This window comes from Cryptococcus neoformans, chromosome 8, assembly GCF_000149385.1.
Source record: "Cryptococcus neoformans var. neoformans B-3501A chromosome 8, whole genome shotgun sequence".
Classification (NCBI taxonomy): domain Eukaryota; kingdom Fungi; phylum Basidiomycota; class Tremellomycetes; order Tremellales; family Cryptococcaceae; genus Cryptococcus; species Cryptococcus deneoformans.
The window spans coordinates 73,756-86,326 of record NC_009184.1 but is presented as its reverse complement, the minus strand read 5'-3'; the positions used below and the strand labels follow the sequence as shown (position 1 = coordinate 86,326).

General features: G+C 49.6%; 5 protein-coding genes and 1 non-coding gene across 6 annotated transcripts; 3 read left to right on the top strand and 3 right to left on the bottom strand.

Annotated features, from left to right (window-relative positions):
- Positions 1–293: 293 nt before the first annotated feature.
- Positions 294–1,879, bottom strand: CNBH0340 (hypothetical protein; the record flags this gene model as incomplete). The annotated part of the gene is made up of 7 exons (XM_768894.1): positions 294–645; positions 712–1,095; positions 1,161–1,292; positions 1,345–1,466; positions 1,564–1,719; positions 1,773–1,793; positions 1,856–1,879. 7 exons carry the CDS (start codon positions 1,877–1,879, stop codon positions 294–296), a joined length of 1,191 nt encoding a protein of 396 aa, XP_773987.1.
- Positions 1,880–2,542: 663 nt separating this feature from the next.
- CNBH0330 (hypothetical protein) lies at positions 2,543–3,470 on the bottom strand (the record flags this gene model as incomplete). Its single annotated transcript, XM_768893.1, has 5 exons — positions 2,543–2,662; positions 2,781–2,853; positions 2,930–3,033; positions 3,090–3,326; positions 3,402–3,470. The coding sequence occupies 5 exons, from the start codon at positions 3,468–3,470 to the stop codon at positions 2,543–2,545; spliced, it is 603 nt and encodes a 200-aa protein (XP_773986.1).
- Positions 3,471–3,780: 310 nt separating this feature from the next.
- Positions 3,781–3,872, top strand: CNBHt170. The gene is given in 2 exon segments: positions 3,781–3,818; positions 3,836–3,872. It is a non-coding gene; the product is annotated as a tRNA-Ala (tRNA).
- A 590-nt stretch (positions 3,873–4,462) lies between these two features.
- On the top strand, positions 4,463–6,039 carry CNBH0320 (hypothetical protein; the record flags this gene model as incomplete). Its single annotated transcript, XM_768892.1, has 8 exons — positions 4,463–4,589; positions 4,638–4,932; positions 4,987–5,068; positions 5,119–5,190; positions 5,248–5,311; positions 5,371–5,463; positions 5,540–5,812; positions 5,897–6,039. 8 exons carry the CDS (start codon positions 4,463–4,465, stop codon positions 6,037–6,039), a joined length of 1,149 nt encoding a protein of 382 aa, XP_773985.1.
- A 289-nt stretch (positions 6,040–6,328) lies between these two features.
- Positions 6,329–9,469, bottom strand: CNBH0310 (hypothetical protein; the record flags this gene model as incomplete). Its single annotated transcript, XM_768891.1, has 7 exons — positions 6,329–6,978; positions 7,064–7,113; positions 7,187–7,526; positions 7,592–7,663; positions 7,736–7,980; positions 8,030–9,314; positions 9,373–9,469. The coding sequence occupies 7 exons, from the start codon at positions 9,467–9,469 to the stop codon at positions 6,329–6,331; spliced, it is 2,739 nt and encodes a 912-aa protein (XP_773984.1).
- Positions 9,470–10,262: 793 nt separating this feature from the next.
- On the top strand, positions 10,263–12,215 carry CNBH0300 (hypothetical protein; the record flags this gene model as incomplete). The annotated part of the gene is made up of 6 exons (XM_768890.1): positions 10,263–10,417; positions 10,479–10,676; positions 10,731–10,933; positions 10,991–11,158; positions 11,213–11,435; positions 11,492–12,215. The coding sequence occupies 6 exons, from the start codon at positions 10,263–10,265 to the stop codon at positions 12,213–12,215; spliced, it is 1,671 nt and encodes a 556-aa protein (XP_773983.1).
- Between the last annotated feature and the right edge of the window lie 356 nt (positions 12,216–12,571).

Here is a 12,571-nt window from a genome sequence, read left to right as displayed (position 1 = left end):
AAGGAGATTGACGCTAGAGTTGAATGGAATGGTCGTAGAGGAGGATGGAGGACACGAGGAATAAGGCAGGGCAACAGCATACGCTCCGTGGGAAGGCCTAACTTTGTTGTTGAGGCTTCCCTTGAGCTGATCAGAGTAAAAAAGAATCAGTAGAAAACTTGGTAGGCCGCTCGCCTTTGTCCTGAAAGAGCAGCTGAAATGGCATCCATCATGCTGTAACAGTAGTGCAAAGCTCTAAGACGAGACACGACAAGACACGGCATAGAACAAAGATCGTCGGGATAGAACCTCCCCTATCTTCTGCCACCTCTCGCCCAATATTCCAGAAAAGCCTTCTTCTCCGCCCATCCCATCCCCTTCACTCGTCGAACTTTCCCAACCTCAGCAAGTACCACAGCGCAGGCCTCCCTCCATACACTTTTATGATCCTTCCCTGCCGCATCCAAACCCCCAGGCTGGTTGTTGAGGATCTCCCCAGGGAGGAAAGATGGCGAAGAGGGAGAGGCGGCGGGATGAAGGGTCCGGATATGCAAGGAGCGGCGGGAGTAGGGGGTAGGGGTGTACAGTTGGGAGAAAAAGAGGTGCTTGAGGGGGGTGGGCAGAGGGCATGTGGCGCTAGGAGAAAAAGCAGTCGGGGGCGAGTGTCTAACCAAAAAAAAAAATGCATTTAGCGTCTGTGAGCCACAAGTGGAGGTATAAGCAGGTGCTTACCTGAAGAATTTGACCCAGACGATCCCTTCATCATCCCCACCGACATCTCCCTCCGCCAAAATCCCTTCCCCGAACTTGAGTATCGCCCTTCCATTTCCTGTTGTCCCCTCAGGGAAAAGCACGACAGGCCTCTTTTCCTTTCTCCTAGCTTCTCGGAGGGTCTTATACACTCCGTTGGGAGGTACGTCACACTGTGCAGGAGGGAGGCCAGTACGGGCGAGAAGAGAAGTAAGAGTGTAAGGGAGGTAGCCGAGGAATGGAGGCTGAACAACGGCCGTAGGAGTGTTAATAGCGGCTGAGCCAGTACCTGTGTGACGCCCAGTCTTGGGGAGTTCTTGGAAGATATCGTTGGAGTAAACCGGGAGGAGGAATGTAGGGTTATGTCTACACAATATTAGATTAACCAACACACCTCACTGCGAACACTTTCTGAAACAAGAATGACACACCTGAACGCCAAATACAATACCTCTACATAACTGGTCCAGTTTGCAAGGATTAGATCTCCCCTTCTCGGGGCCCGTTTAGAAATTTGAGACACGCCTGTCTTTCTATCCACACCACTGTCAGTCCATCCATCACTTGAGAAAGATAATACGAGATCTTCAGCATGTTAGATCCATGAAAACGCACCCTCGTCGAGGAGAAACCATCTCCGTTGAGATCCACCAATATCCCATAAGGGCCAACGCCAATCTACAAGTCAGCGCCGTCAAACACCCGTTAACGGCACGATACAGCGGTGGGATGGGCACCTAATATAATCCCAATACAGTCAGCTTACATTGATCGAAACCTCCAAAATGCATATCGAAACATGGAAATTAAGCCCAGTTTGGACAGAAGGCTTACGAATAAGAGACATAGCCAGTCCACGAATAAGACATGTAACGTCCCAAGTACAGCGAGGAGGACACCCCTGACGAGAGAATGTACGACGCATAGGGGAGCGAGGAAGGCTACGAATAATGAAGAGCCAGATCGAGGGGAGACTGGAGGGAGGAATGGCTTGTGAAATTGTCAGTAACATTACTGTTTTGTACTAGGGGAAAAATACTAACCTGGATTCCTGTTGCCGGATCCTAATCGAGTGCAGGATGTAAGAGCAAGAATTGACGTGGTAAAGAGATTAACGCTAACTTACCCTCCAGTTTGAGTATTTTTCCATGATTTCGTTAGCTGGCTGATGAGCTGTACCGGAGGTAGACTGACAAGTCAAGTGCAATATTTAACAGACTAACAATTATAAGACGCACGATTTACTGATATAGTCGATACCACAACGAGTATGTAATCGTAATAGGCATAAGAAAGAATTATTAAATACGGGATCAAACCGCTACCGTTTTGGGTGTGACTACCGGAATTATAAATGTAACGAGAGGGACGATTGATCTGCTTTTTGATCATTTATACCAGTCATTCACCATCTCCATCACAGTTCGTTGCATTTCACTTTTGTCTAGATAATCAGACTCAGACTGACAGGTTGTCGTTAGTCAACTGGTCGTATAACTCGATTACAAAGCCACAGCATTCAAGATATTTCATTAACACCACTTTTTTCAAAGATGGGATAAGAGATTCAGATGGCTTTACGTCTTGATACAATGGTTTATTCTGACCATTTCCGACATTCAGATTGCCCATTTCTCGATTCATACTCCTGATCAACGGAGTACAAACTCCTCTGCGCCGTTCCAAGTGTCTCCAGCAGCACGACTGATATTCTCTCAGGCTGAAGGCATTGGTATAAACAGCTGACGGCGATATCATCCGCAGCCAACGGACAGGAACCAGAATAGGTGGCATCAGTCTTTTCCCTGTCATATTATCCATGTCGACGAGCATGGAACTCTGTTCTTGTTGTCCCGGGCCTGTTGTGAACCACGCGAATGTTTGTGCCTACCAATTCGTGACGCAATACGTTTGTGAAGCCCTCAACTCCAACCTAGTTTACCATAAAGTCGGCGTGAAAATGAACTCGGTAATCACCCCCTAGTAAGATAAATGCATGCCTTGTCACCAACCTTGGAAGTATGATAAGAAGCTTCAAAAAATTCTCGAACATGGGCTTGATGACCAGTGATGCTCGAGATATTGAGGATAATCCCCGTGGGGCGAGGCTTGCGTTGCATCATGCTGTATTTAGGCACATCATCTATAACATCTTGTTAGGAAAGGGACACAACTCAAGACAAGTGAAAGATCCACCTACGAGTAATAGTCATAAGCCCCGCTCAGGTTTACATCCATCACCGAAGCCACATTGTCAAGGTCTTGCTCCCAAAAGGGTGCGTTGGCAGCGACTGCAAAGCTTACCTGTGTAACTGACGTCAATGAAGAACGACATGATGACAAATTCTCTTAAAACTTACATTGTTAATGTGGACGTCAATCGGGGGGCGCTCTTCAGTGATTTTGCTTACAATCGCATCAACTTGTTCTCTATCTCTCAGGTCACAGCTATATCCCCAGGCCTCTCCGCCCTGGGTAGCGAGAGGCTGGACGAAGCTGTCCAGTTTCACCTGGTTTGACCCGAGGATGATGACATTACATCCTACCTTTTTAAATAACCTAGAGATAGCCCTTCCGATCCCTCCTGACCCACCAGTCTGTTTTGCCAAAGCTAGCCAGTGTCGGATTATTTGGTGATTTTATAGCATTTTTGATTAATTATGATCACTCACGACCATAGCCGTTTGACCAGCCAAAGCCAGTCGACCCATCTCAACGAACAGTTCTAAGCTGGTTGACATATTGTATGGTTGTATGTGTGTTCGAAAGTAGCAGCAGACGAACGCTGACCGCTTGGAATGAGTCGCAGATATGCACGCCGAATAGATGGGATTGAAGAGACAAGAGACAGTTACAGTTAGAAATAATGCTCCTGCCCTCTTGCTTTACGAATCACGATCCACCATGCACAACGGACGGTGACCTTCGTTTTAAACCTCAACGCCAGTCTCTGTAATAACCTCCACCCTCCTCCGCCGGCCCCCACCCCTTGAACACACACTTGTGACTGTGTCATGAGAGAATAAAGATGATATTTCAGTTTTTAATCAAGGGGGTGTAGCTCATTTGGCAGAGCGCGTCATTAGCATCTTCTTTTCGAAAGATTCTTGACGAGGTACTGGGTTCAATTCCCAGCTCCTCCATTACTTTTTGCTTATAAGCAGCGCATTGCAATCTCCGCAAAACCACTTTTTGCTCCGTGCTTCACTTGCGGAGACCGGAGATTTCCCCTCACTTGTCACTTTCTCCGGTGTTGGCACGACGGAGGACTAGTTAATTAATTCTTTTTGAGTCAACTGTGTGATGTCCGATCCATGTGCAGCAGTGATAGAGGGTTACAGATACACGTGCGGATACTACGGCCCAACTTCCTGTATTATGTTCAAGTAAAGCATGCTGGGCCCCGCATGTGCAGTGATGATATTATGTATCGCAAAATATACGGAAGCGGATCGCGGAAACGGCAGCTGCTGCCAAGCGCTTGTGAAGCTCCTACGGAAAGAACGGCTTTTTACATAATATAAAGTGAAGCCGATCTATCGGCCGGCGGTCATTCTTCACAGGGCCCCGCATTTTGCCTCTTCGGCGCCGTTCCGTCTTCCGTCTTGACTCTCCTCGAATGGTGGCCATACATTTCATATAAATCAACTTGGAAGTTCATTCATGACAAGATGAAATTATCTTCCCGCAAGCCCTCTCACAGCCACATCATTTTACACAACAAATAGCAGCGATGACCAATCCTTTGCTAGCGCACTTTCAAGACTCTTTCTTCCCTCCTTGTCGGGTTGGTATTAATGGATTTGGTCGTATCGGACGTGCTGCTTTCCGAGCCTCTTTGGAAAGAGATGACCTTATTGGTACGTGGAGAAAGTATCATCAGGTTCTAATCTAATCCCATCATATAGTCGTCGCTATTAACCACACTGCTCCTTCGATTGATTACCTCTTGCATGCTATCAAATATGATTCCACTCATGGAACTTCAAGACACGCCAACGACCTTTCTATCAAAGACGGTGCACTCTATTATAAAGATAGAAGGATTGAGCTGTTCAGCCAGCGAGACCCCTTACTGCTCGACTGGAAGTCCGCCGGTGTAGAGTATGTCGTTGAATCTACAGGGAAAATGACTACGGTGGCTACAGCGAGTGCTCATATCAAGAGTGGGGCGAGGAAGGTTGTAATCTCCGCACCTTCAAAGTAGGTTCTTTTACCATATCCCATATCAGACCATTTTAATAACTGGCTATGAAGGGACGCGAAGACAATCGTCGTTGGGGTGAACCGAAAGGATTACGACTCTTCAATGTCGGTTGTCTCAAATGCAAGCTGCACCGTGAGTAATAGTCTATCCAGCTGTAATGTTTATTGATCGACGCCCTCCAGACCAACTGCCTTGCGCCTCTGGCAAAGGTTTTAAATCGTGCTTTCGGTATCGAGTTTGGAATGATGACAACAGTAAGCAACGTTCTGTAACTGGCCCGACACCTCAAAATGCTGACAGCTCGTCTTCAGGTTCATGCTTCGACCTCCTCCCAACCCATTCTTGACGGTTACAGTAAGAAGAACCGTCGTTTAGGTGGGTTCCAAACATCAGGTATTAAATAAAGTCATCTCGGCTAACAGACATGTTACCAGGTCGTGGTGTTGGATCAAACATCATCCCTACAACCACCGGTGCCGCCACAGCTGTCCAACTAGTCCTTCCCGAACTAGCTGGAAAATTCACAGGTACGTATTCATTTATCGAATCTCCAGCTTGACTCATTCAAGACCCAATTTGCTAACCGATGACCTCTCTCTGTAGGCGTTTCCGTCCGTGTACCAGTCGACAACGTCTCCATGGTCGACCTTACTGTTCGCCTGAATAAACCTGTCGCTTCCAAAGAAGAACTCTTCCGACCTATCCGCGAGGCTTCTACGGGCCTTAGCAGCCTTGGTCCGTTAGCCAACGTCCTTTGTGTCAACGATGATGAGCTCGTTTCCCGCGACTTTTTGGGATGGCAGCATAGCTGTATCGTAGACTCGGCTGCGAGCGTCATGTTGAATGATAGGGTCTTTAAGATTATTGCTTGGTATGGTGAGTTACAATCATACGGCGATCTTGCCATTCTTTTTTTTGGGTTCAGGCGTTGTTGAAGACTGATTTCAAAACGACATTCAGATAATGAGTATGGTTACGCCTGTCGATTGTTGGACCTTGTGCGCTTCATCCACGAATACGACAATGGCAAAGTGCCGACTCCTACACCTTCTGGCGTACAAACACCTTCTGGTGTCCACACTCCTATCCTTCGTTCCATTTAGGATGGATAGGACTCGGGACACTAGATTTCAAGGGGGCCATAAGAAGGATCGTTTCCAATTCAAGGGAATGCATGGTAAAACCCCCTTGGGTCATTCTTCTTGACAGCCCATGACTACAGTTTACAATTGTTGCAAGAGATGATATGATGTATACACAGCTATAAAATATCACAATGTCCTTTCCATTAGATCATATTCACACCCCCTTACTACGTAACAGTCACCTTCACATTTGTTCTCTGAAACCCAAAAATGTCCCAGGGTTGATTACCTCCCATAAGCCTCCTGATTACCTCCCATAAGCCTCCTGACGTCCATAATATTGTCCATTCCACGTCCTATCATCCACCCATCCACCCGTCTGGCCGTATACTCCTCCTCCTCCCCCTCCTCCACCTGTACCCGGCGCAAACGAGCTATACTGCGGCGCTTGGTTGTACTCGTATCCTTGTCCCTCAAACGTATCTCCATACCCCTGCGAATACCTCTGACCGGGAGGATAGACCTGACGGTGGTCGTGGTCGTAGTCGGTGTTCGGTCTACCATACCCCGCACCAACTCCGGAACCGGAACCAGCCATCAACGGTTCCACCGACGCACGGGACTCGTAACCCCTTTGCAAAGCCGGTTGGGGCGCAGCCACGGCCGACATTGGCATCGCTCCGCCGCCCGACTGGGTTGGCGGGGGCCCATAGTACGCATCTCCGTTTGCTGGTACGTATTTTGTATTTCGGGCGGCGCCACCGGCACGGGCACCTCGACGACCGCAACAGGAGCGATAGATGCAGCGCGCGATGAAAAACAGGATGGCGAGGATGATCAACCCGGCGATGATTGTGACTGGGATTGCGATTTGGAGGTTTTGTCTGTACCATGCGGCAACGGTAGCTTGCCATGATCCGGATTCACATGTCTGGTTGTAACAATGGCCGCCGTAACCTGATACGAAATGAATAATCAGTCCACGTGCTCTTCTCAATTTCTTTTTTTCTTCTTTTGGAGAAAGAGCAACTGGAGGACTTACCGCACGGAGACCCATCCACAAGAGGGGTTTGAAGTACCACACAAGAACTCCTAAAAAAAACAGAATGTTAAACCTCTCTTCTCGACCCGACCCGAGCCATTATTCCTTTTTTTTTTTACTCACGTCGAATTCGGATCCTTACACGTGACCACACAGCTCGTATCATCCCTTTGCCCACACGCTTCACTCAAACCCATAGTTGCCCCCGCCGTACTACACTGCTTATCCAAACTGGTACACGTCCCGCTCGCACACTCCAACCCATCCGATCCACAGCTTGTCCCGTCTTCTGCCGTCTTATCCTCTGGACAGCTCGCAGAGGTGCCGGTACAGTATTCGGCGTAGTCGCAGATATCGTTCACGGCCGGGCGGCAGGTGGTGTTGGACGGTGAGTATTGGCAAGAGGAGGTACAGCATGCAGAGTTGGAAGGGTCGCAGACGGCGCCAGAGGTGAATTTACAGGCTTTTTAACGAGGGGATTAGTCATTTGACTTTAGAAATATGGGATGGGGAGACTTTTGAACTTACTGGAAGAGTCGCAGCATGTTGAAGTCGTATTTCCTCCCGGATCACAATCCTCTCCATCTTCCACAATCCCATCTATCTCTCCATCAGCACGTTCCACGATTGATAAAAAGGAGGGAGTGTGTGTGGGCGGGAAGAGAAACTCACTACCACATTGCTGTAGACTGATCACACTTCTAGCTCCCGGCGTTTCTATACAGCTGGTCGACACGGCTCTATTCCCAATATTACTGCATATATTTCCCAATGTACACCCCGAGAACGTTTGTTCTGTCGTGGATGTGGTGGGGTTCATGATAAATTGACCGTTTGCATCGCATGTGGATGTTGTCAAGGGACAGCAAGAGCCAGAGAGAGAGCAGCCTGATGTACAATCATGAATGGCGCCAAACCTATCCCACATTGTCAGCAAACATACCAAGGCAGGACCAAGACACCTACCCATGCCCGATTTCATGAGCGATCAAACTCCATTCCGTCTTGGTAGCGGTACTAATCCCCGTGCCCGAAACCGTGCCGGAACTCTGCTCCGAGCTATCCGTCTGACACAACGTCCCGAGCCACGCTACCCCGACTTCCGAGTCTGTCGGGCACGCACTCATCAGATGCCAAAGACCGGCTCCATCGTCCCCCTTGGCTCCTCTCCACGCGCTGAAATCGCCCAATCTGGTATCGAGGGTAATGTTCGCATCGCACCCCACGTTCCATTCTTCCCCTGATACGGGCGTAGAGGGGCAGGTGATGTTTTGTACTTGGAGCTCGATGATACCGAGGGAGATTTTGAAGGCTGATTTATAGAGTGCTGAAACTTGGTTCCAGTTGTTGAGCACTTGGGTTCGGGCGGCGTCGGGGGAACCGTAAGCGGCAACGTAGTTGCAGTCGAGAGCGACGCCCATGTAGACAATCTTTTGGGTATCGGGGCAACCGCTGGTATCGTTGATCGTGCTGATATAGTTGGACGAACCGGTCATACCGCCGGTATCGTCTCTTTTCCAGAACATGCCCAAAGGGTTGAGGAAGGAGTAGGAAGAGGTATCATGGGTGGAGAATGTGTTGAATACGGGGTTGGAGAGATCGTTGAATGCCAATGAGTCGTGGGAACAAGAAGGTATTGTTTTGTTGGTGCCTTGGTCGTGCCTCATGTCACTTTGCCGGAAAATGACCATTCGGCCCATACCTTGGACATTGACATCTTCCCATGTCTTCACCCTCTCATAATTCTCCCTGGTCACTACATTGTACAGCTCTCCGCCGACGGTGAATGATCCTTCCCATACTGCATCATGTCCGTCAAGATCGCCGGGATGGTGAACGATCACGCTCGCTCGACCGAGGATCTGTGACCTCTCGGACAGCGGCTGGTGAGCTCCAATAGCATGGAGAGTGGTCAATCTGTCAATGTAGCTCGGGTGGACTACTTCACCGGTGTACAATCTCCAATCTTCTTCTCTCAATTCTCCAATAACTTGTTCCCCATGCTTTATCCGGGCATCAGGGTGGAACATGTGTTCCGAGGGTTTTACAAATAGTTTTACTTCAAAAGGTAAGAGATCAGGAAGGTCGAGGGTAAGGACGAGGGTATCGGAATGTTTGAGAGTAGACGGTGGCGGAGGGAGAAGGGTCGAGTGTCGTGGGACGAGCCCGTTTTTAGGCCTGCGAGGGAGGATGGATAAGTGAGAGGTGGCTGTTGTTGCTCTCCGCAGAGGGGCAGGGTGGGGTGATCGGGCTGTCGAGAAAAAAAAAAAGTTTTAGCATCAAGCCAGAGGACAGGGGGAAAGACAGACCATCTACTGGTGTCAAGAGTCCCACCACGACGACCAAGACGAGCCACAATAGGAGGTGTATAGGCGGAGGCCTCCATTGCTTCGTCGTTCTCCACATGGTACTCTTGTAACTGTCAGTCTCAAGGGACTCGACAAGCCGTGCGTTTCTTGCTCTTGGGTGAAAAAATGAATGCTGCTGAATGCTGCCGATTGCCGTTTGAAAAGAAGAGGACAAAGGACGGGCCAGGGTGGTGTACTATACAAGACGGACGCTCGCTGAACCAAACGCTATGCTATGCCTTGCTGTGGCGTGTCTTGATGTATAAGAGTCGTGTCGATGCCAATGAATGGGCGATTGTAGATAGTGCGGTGCTACAAGGGACGCTAGGAAGGTTACGCTGGTTGTGTGGGTGTGGTGTCGAGTAGCTTTATAGTCGACGCTGCTGCGGCTGCAGTGGATGAGTGAAGATGAAGAGCGACGAGGAATCCGAATGGACAGCGAGCGTGGATGGCCGCCAAGAAGCCAGCAAGGCTTCACCGCGATCCGCAGTCAGAGTCTGCAGGCTCATTACATGACGATGTCTGCGTCGCTTGCAGCCAGCCGGGATCAGATGACTGGGCTGTTTATACATCTGTCCCCCGGCCGCCGCGCCGTGCTGAAAGCTAGATGGACAAGCTCAGCCATGCAAAGCCCCCCGGGACGGCACTACCAAGCACGGTGACTACCGCTCAGCCACTGGCAGTTACAATTACAGTACGATTGCGATTACAATTACAAATACTCTATTGCCTATAAGCATATACCCACGATCGACTCTCCTGCCCGCTCTTCTCACCCATCTCCCGACAGTCGGGCATCCTAGGGCCGATCGTCACGGTGCATTGTCGCTGACAGTCTTCAACTCTATCTCATGTCCCTTCTCGCCCGGTTCCGCAGGCGCAATCCACCACCACCGCCGGACCCAAACAGCGTCAACTACACAGCAGAACATGTCGCTCTCGCAAAGACAATCGCCCGCCGCCAAAAGCTGTCCCGGATATTCTGGAAGAACGTCTCCAAGATACAGTCAGTAACACCACTTTCGCGCAGCGCCACATCCGATGCCTGACACTCATTTCCAAAACAGAGCTGCCTTGACATTCATAGGCGTCCTTTGGCTGCTAGCGCTACCGTATGAAGGGCTGTGGAAGAGGACATATGTGGATGAGCATGCCCTTCAGCCAGCGCAGGTTGCAGTGTACTTTGACTGGGCGAATGTGCACAAAGCAGATGTATACCTCGGCGAGCTCGAACGATTATCAAGTTCAAACTCTACTTTTACAGAGTGAGCTCCCTCTCTAGGTCGTTAACAGACGATAAAGTTGACGATCATTTGAAGACGAACCGAGTACCTTCAGAATGCGTTCTCTGCGGCCGGCTTGCATACCGGTAACACCACCACTGCAACCTATGCGCACGTCACGCCGCCTCGAGCTACAGGGATGGAAACGATCTTGGTCTCTGCAAATTGGCTATCGAGGGATGGAGGCGAGAACCTTCGAGGGGTGGCCACGCTGCTAGCCATGGGAGATTTTCTAAGAGGTCAGACAGGTTCTTTGTTGACTTAATCATACTGCTTTAGCTGACAATTGGTGCTAGGCCAAAATCATTGGGCATTTGATTTTGTTCTCGTTGTCGGAGAGGAGTGCCAATCGGGTCTTGCCCAGTTTATGGAGCAGTACCACTCCTTGTTCTCTGGTGTCATTTGGACCGGTCTCAACATTGATTACCCCGGCCACTCATTTTCCCACCTTGGCGTCTTTTACGGTGAGCCCCATCCCATGTATTCTACAAGACAGATTCTGATAGTCTGTGGTGTAGAGGGCACAAACGGTCGATTACCTAACCAAGATGTGATCAACACCGTTTCTAGAGTCGCTCAGTATACCGGACAAGTGCCTTTGCGATACCACGACATTCCCGATGAGCCTTTACACGGAATTGCCTGGCTGGGAAAGTACCTACTTGGCGCAAAACATTTGCTTCATCATTTTGCGTATGCTGCTCTGGGCAGGGCTAGTGCCGGACATGGTTCACTCGCAAAGTACGTACCGGGAAAAAAAAGGAGGAGAAATAAAATAAAATACTAACAACAGCTAGGTACCGTATCGACTCTCTCACATTATACTGTACCCCCGCAACCGGTCCTCACGGCTTCCACACCCTCGGCCGCACCCTCGAATCCACACTCCGCTCATTCAACAACCTCCTCGAACGACTTCACGCCTCGTACTTCTTCTACCTCCTCCCTAGCCCTAACCACTTTATCCCCGTCGGCAACTACCTCCCTGCGGCGGTTCTGTTGGGCGCAAGTTTGACCGTCGGTGGATTCGACTGTCCCTCCCCGTCGGAAGGGCTGGTATACATGTCCTTTGCGTTTGGTTCAGCCCTTTTGCTTTGGGTGACCGAATTACCGACCTACTTGTTCTTCCCCACGTTCCTATTCTTCCCTCGCCCCTGCGGCCTGGCGCACAAATCCCTGAAATCAATGTCTCTCCTCCTCTACGGCGCGCTCATCCCCACACTCGCAATGGTAAACTTTCCGCAATCCATCTTCCTCGCATTCCTCGCCCATCTCTACCTCCGTCTCCCTGGAAAATGGCCCCGCCTCGTCACGCTGGCGGTGACTCCGTTGGCCATAGGATTGGCAATGCAAGGGTTTGGAAAAGTGGATTTGGAAAGGGAATGGAGAGAGTTGGGGAATTTTGGGTGGGTGGGGTTTTATGTGGCTTGGATACCGCTTTGGATGTTGGGAACCATGTTGTTTTTGGGGAAGGAGAAGAAGGCGAGTGGGGGTGTTGGAAAACACATAGAGACTAGATGAGATTCTTTTTTTTTTCTTTTTTTTTTCAGCGCCCACATGTTTGTTCGTATTCTTTTGCATGGTATGTATTCATATGCATTTTTGGCGTTTCTTGTTCCTTTACACTCCGATCTCGTCCTATCTTTGCCCACAAGAGTCACACAAACCGAGACTAGAGTACCGCGACAAAGTCGCCCACCCTTCCAAACATGGCATGACGGTGAAACATGCACGATGTTGAGGTACGAGTAAGTACCCCGAGGTGAGGAAAAGAAGAAAAACGAAAGGACCGATATCGTATAAAAGTTCCTTTCAGATCATCCCCTTTTTACTGCGATTTGCCGCGCCGAGTCTCGCACTCAAGGGATATTAGTAGA